At 39.9% G+C, this 6,000-nt stretch overlaps 1 protein-coding gene across 2 annotated transcripts in view; it reads left to right on the top strand.

Annotated features, from left to right (window-relative positions):
- LOC115578555 (vesicle-associated membrane protein 2-like) overlaps positions 1 to 5,778 on the top strand; it is an 8,788-nt gene extending 3,010 nt beyond the window's left edge. For both annotated transcript variants that reach the window (XM_030411574.1, XM_030411573.1), the window contains exons 4-5: positions 3,180 to 3,231; positions 4,665 to 5,778. In XM_030411574.1, coding sequence (XP_030267434.1) covers positions 3,180 to 3,231; positions 4,665 to 4,681 — 69 coding nt within the window. In that variant the 3' untranslated portion in view covers positions 4,682 to 5,778. The remainder of the gene's footprint in view (positions 1 to 3,179; positions 3,232 to 4,664) is intronic.
- Positions 5,779 to 6,000: the final 222 nt, after the last annotated feature.

Raw genomic sequence — 6,000 nt, 5'->3', positions numbered from 1 at the left:
TGAGGAGAATCTATCCAAATTTTTCGAGAGAATTTCCTCCTCCCAGATATTTTTTCATGTGTGATGTCACCTATTTTATTGCTCAGAGAAATAAAAAACATTCAAAAGATTTTTTTTTTTCAGGAGATTTTTTCTTTTTCTCCTAAAAAAAATTGTCTTTACTAAGTTTCTCACGTGAAAGAAATATTGTCCGAATTATTATTATCTTTTCTCACAGATAGAAAAATAAAATCAAAGAATTTAGAAAGATTATCCTGCAAAGTTCTCAAGTCATAAAAACAAGAGTCCATACATGTCAGTGGCGTGGAGGTAAAATAAATGTGCAAAAAAGTACAATAATTGCCTCTAAACTGTAGTGAAGTGGAAGGAAAATGGAAATACTCAAGTAAAGTACAAGTACCTCAAAATGTGCTCGAGTTAATGTACTTAGTTACATTCTCTCACTGGTCGTTAGTGATCAGAGACAGGAAGTTCACCTCACTGCTCGCCTCATCATCAGTTTACTCAGGAATCAGATTAAATCGCTCTGCTGGTTATAATGTGATTTAATTCTACTTTCAGTGTTTGAGATGACGAACTGAGAGGACGGTGAAAATAACGGAGAAAACAACTAAAATAAAGTCACAGGAGAGTTTTAATAGATTCTCAGTTCTTCACTGAACAGATTTGAACAAAATCATGAAAGTCTCAGTTGCTCTGATCTCCTCAAACACACCTACCACTATAGTTTTATTTATTCATGTTTAAATTTAGACTCTCAGTTCATTCGTCCTCCACCTACATCAGAAGTGAAGCTGCCAGCATCTGTAAAATAAAATCTTGCCTCACACGAGTTACTTCTTTTTTCTGTACAGGAGAAAGAAAACGTGTCATTCCACGATCGATCGTCTGATACTCAACAGACTGGAGACGACGTGTGTGTGGACGCTCTGATGGCGTTCAGTCTGACAGCTAACTAAACAGAGAAATGTCCGCAACGTAACAGGACCAAATAACAATAGTGTGGTCGCAGGTCGTCTCGAAAAACAATCTTCTGTCACCGACTCTTCTTCACATTTAGCCCCAAAACACTTCAACTGTTTTTGTAGTTACCGTCTCTGGAAACTATTAGGTAATGTGATGTAGAGCTGAACACCTAAAAAAAAATACTTTTACGTGAAAAAATAAAATTCAGGAGAATTTTACAATTTTATTTTGAGGAGAATTATTATATTTTTTGTTCATGTGCCAGGAGTGGCATAAAAAAGCAAATAAATCTGGGACATTTTTTCATGAATTTTTGAACATATTTTTCTTTAAAAAAAAAAAAAAGAAGAATTTGTGTTTTTTGTGAGAATTTATTAAACTTTTTTTCAAGAGATTTTTTTTCTTTTATCATGTGTTTCTCTTTTATTGTTCAGAGAATTTGGGAGAACATCTTTTTTTTCAAGGAGATTTTATTTTATTTTGTTTTTTTCAGAACAATTCAGAACAAAAAACTTTAACTCACACGTCTTCGTCTGCTTCCACTGGTGTGTTTTTGTAGTTACCATCTCTGGAAACTATCATGTGATGTCATGTAGATCTGAATACCTAACTTTGTCCCTTTCCTTGACGCGTGGTGGGTCTGGATCTCTTTATAACGACATCCATATGATTTTAAACAGCTGACAGATAAATGTTTAGATTACATGATGTGTGCCGTCACGCCTCTTTTGATTCCAGCGCCGGCGACACACTGGCGAGCCTTCTTTGCTACACTTCCCACAGGACATTATCCTCACCTCGACTTTGTTGATCTCTCCGTAGCTAACTAGCAGGCTAGCTAATGGTTTTTGTATGACAATCCCACATTTTGATGTATTTCATGAGAGGATCCACTTTCATAAGACGCCTGACATTCAACTAAAGTGAAGTTTCTGCTCCTCTAACATCAGTGCAGACTGACGGGGGAGGAGCACATGTTGCTAATGTTAGCCGCTAAGCACGGCTAACGTTAGTGTCCAGGTAGAAAAGCAGTGCTATTAATATTTGATGACGTGATCGACAGCGTGAAGTTGTGAATGAAAGCGAGTGTTCATCCTTTATTTTTATTTTAACTGAAAGCAGCTGAAGTGGCAGGAACGTACAGTCGATGTGTTGAAGCTGCGGCTGCATGTCACAGTTTGTCCGCCATCTTTGACCTCACGCAGCTCCATCACCTCATCACACTCCCCCCCTCCCCTCTCCATCCATCCATCCATCCACCCGTCCATGCGACCTCGTTGCCAATCCATCTTGATCTCAGCATCACTTCATCCCGCAAACCCCGCCTCCCCCCTGACAGCCCTGTTCCAGATCATCCAATCAGAAACCGCCATGCAGGATTGCATGAGAGTGACCAGGAAGTGAGGGAGAGAAATCCCAATCTGGATTACGGTGACGGTCGGGGATTAGAGAGCCAGCTGTGATTCGTGATGTAACCCCCTCCCCCCAAAACACACAAACACACACGTATGTTTGTTCTTCTATACCTGTGAGGACCCTCGCTAACACCGAGCATCAACCGGCCTCTGGTTCGCGTTGTTTGTTTACTCACTGGAGAACCAGAGTGGGTTAATACGCCGCAGAAAATAGTCCCAATTAAATCCGCCAGTCCCTCCTGTTAGTTTGACTCAATGGAGCTTTTTTTTTTTTAAAACAGGAAACAGTGTGTGAGATTTAAAAAAATGTAGAACGATCCTTTAATTCTCTTTTATTGATTTACATGAACAAGCAAACAATCAATCTGCAAACATCTGGTTTGTGTTTCTCTCTCTCACACACACACACACACACACACACACTCTCTCTCTCTCTATCCTCTTGTTCTTGTTAATCTCTCTCGCCCTCCCCCCGTCCGATGTGATGTGATGTGATTTCCTGTCCGTCAGCAGCTCTGATTCTCGTGTGGATTTATTTATGGACTATTTTTGGTCACACACACACACACACACACTACATCCTCTCACTTCCTGGGGGCCTTACACTCACATGAACCACTCCAAAATCATCTGTTTTCCAACTGGATAACACAGCTTTTGCACAAATTGTCCCAAATTAAATCTGAATTATGTCCCCACAAGTACAAATACTTCATTACTGCACTTCAGTGGATGTTTCAGGTATCTGAACTTTTACTTGTTTTTGTTCTGACTTTGTGATTTCTGTGTTTCCTCCAGATGATGATCATGATGGCAGTTATAGGAATTATATGTGTTGGAGTTGTCTTCTGTAAGTCATCACACACACACACACACACCCGTAGTTTTTAACTGTTGCTGTAAAATGTTTCTGTTTGGTCGCTCACAGAAAAACTGGAGTATATCAGGTGTGATTTCATGTTTCCGCCTTCTGTTGCCCTTGCTGACGTCACTTCACGTCACGAATTCACCGGAAACCGTCATAACAGGAGAGAAAAATGTCTATATATTATTTTGAGCATCATAACTGCTGCGAAATGACTCGTTTAACCGTCATAACTTGAGCCAGTTGGTCGAAAAACGTTTGGAAAGTCTAGAAGAACCGCACGATTAAGCTAGTTTGTTGTCCGTCGAGTTAGACGGGCGCTAAACCGGAAGTTAGCCGGGCGCTACACCGGAAGTTAGCTGGTTCGATATTTTTCACATCCGAGAAGTCGAACTTTTTTATTTTTAACACACCACTGAGCAGCTGACACAGAAATTAACTGAGCTCCACCTCCGACACTGTGTTAAGTAATTAAATATCTTTGCAAAGACCTCATCCCAAATTCCTGCTTTATTTATGCGCCTACACCGGATGTTGATAATACGTCATCACTTCGCGCCGCGGAATTTAGCCTGTTCATGTAAAAGCTGAGTTTACACTTTCACGTGTCACACAAAAACCTGATATTAGTGTGTTTAAGTGTGATTTTTGACCAGTTAGTCTTCCTCTCACGCTCTGATCAGACTCAAGTTTCCTCTTAGAAATAAAATAAAATCTGAAACAGAATCAGGTTTTCACAAACAAGGATCCCTGCTGGAAAAAACAGCATAGACCAGCACCAAAACACAACATATGCTGCTCTTGCAAGTGACTTTTCACCATAAAGTCCAGCATATGTTGTGTTTTGGTGCTGGTATGCCGTTTTTTCCAGCAGAGGAATTTAACCTGATGTTTTGCTTCATAACGATCAAAATAAAATAGTGAGAGGAAAGAAAAAACTAAGGAATAATCCAACAATCACAAATGTTTCATGTAATTTTACAGAAAGAAATATCCAAAAATGTTTGTTATAAGAGGATAAAACATGCAAAAAATGTTGACGGATCAATGTGCAAAATTAATAACTCAACATTTGCAGATATGTGCATGAATATAACACATTGAGTGTGATGTACATGAAGTTTGTAGGCAAAGTTTGAAGGCTTTCAGTCCTGTCTGAGGGAGATATTCATTTTATATTTGTATATTTTCCTTTCAACTTCAACTAAGTGTGTATGGAGATAACGAGCTTTCTCTAGTTTCATGCAGAACAGGATTATTAAACTAATTAAATCAGCAAAACTGTTTCATACAAGAGTTTAGATTTGTAAAAGTCTAAATCATTGTGTCTGAGCAGGTCAGGTGTTGATGTCGTGTTGGTTTAAGTTGACTTTTGAACTTCACCTGTTCATTCCTGCTCTCCTCCTCCTCCTCCTCAGTGTATTTCTTCTACTGAGCTGCTCTTCAGGAATCGACACACAAGTCGCAGGACGAGTCCGCACCGACACCACCGAGCCAAATCCAGCCTCTCCTCAGCGCTCCGCCTGCTCTTCATCCTCCTCTTCCTCCTCACAGATGCCTTCCTCAGATCCTTCCACGCATGATCTGTAACGTGCTCCAGTGCCTCCTCGTCTCCAGGCAGAAATCCTGAGTTCAACAACAAGTGGATGAAAAGTTTTGTTTGGTGATTGTTGATGGTTTTACAGCATCAGGACGCTTTGAATTGATCAGACATGTGAACTAAACTGACCTTTGTCCTCCTGGAACCTGCTGTGTTGTCCTGTGAAACAATGTAAAATCCATTAACCCAGGTTCAGTCGAATCAAAGGTATTGATCAGGTGATCTGACATCTCTCCGGGTCAAATTAAGACAGTAAAGATGTACAAAAAAGAAAAGAAAGACGTAGAAATCTTTATTCTCACCCAGTTTCTATAAAAATAATCCAGTAAATGTGTGTTAGATTGTTTTTGCATTTCAACATGTGATTTTAACATTAATCTGTTTCTTAATTGATCACTCTGATGGTGATGATCAGTACTTTAAACCTGGGTTAATGGATCCTGCTCAGTCTCCCTCTACTTGTGCAGTATTGTTGAGGAAAGCTGCCCCCCTGCTGTCAGTATCGGTACTGCTGCTGATGTGTTTCCAGGAAAACGTTTTAGACTTTTATTTTCTTCTCTGTCCGTTTGTCCGTCCAGCCTCAGTGTGAGCTCTTGTGCTGCAGAATCAATCCTGGTTTTTAAATTCTCGTTGTCTCGTGAACCGACCCGACTCGTGTTTCATCGTCTTGAAAGTCTTTTATGTTCTGCTTGAATGTGACTCCTCTGTGTGAAGGTTTCTGAGCGAGTGTGTGGGTTATCTGAAAAGGTTTGACTTTAAAACGTAAAGATACTCGAGTTAAAAGTGTGAACGTGTGGCAGCATTAATCCTGCTGGATGTTAAAAGGTTCTGGACACATGAAGGAACTTTACATTTGACATTTAAAAGATTACAGGCAGCGTTGTTCCGACTGTGGCCTGAGATTTCAAATAAATTCATGTTTGCAACAGAAATGTGGTGTTTGTGCTGATTCAAGCTCTTTCATTTTATCGCACTGCTAGAAAATAACAATGACTCTGACATTTGTTGAGTTTGTTGTAACTCTTAATAGTCAAAACGCCGACAAAAAGCTGCCCAACACAGTTCACAAAAGGAACTGAGGAGCTGCTCAAGACTGCAAAACATTTCAATCCATTGCACTTAATGTTGAGACGCTGCAGACGTAAATATTTTCT

This window comes from Sparus aurata, chromosome 3 (assembly GCF_900880675.1).
Source record: "Sparus aurata chromosome 3, fSpaAur1.1, whole genome shotgun sequence".
Classification (NCBI taxonomy): domain Eukaryota; kingdom Metazoa; phylum Chordata; class Actinopteri; order Spariformes; family Sparidae; genus Sparus; species Sparus aurata.
Note: the sequence above shows the minus strand (reverse complement) of the source record. Positions and strands in the feature narration are given on the sequence as shown.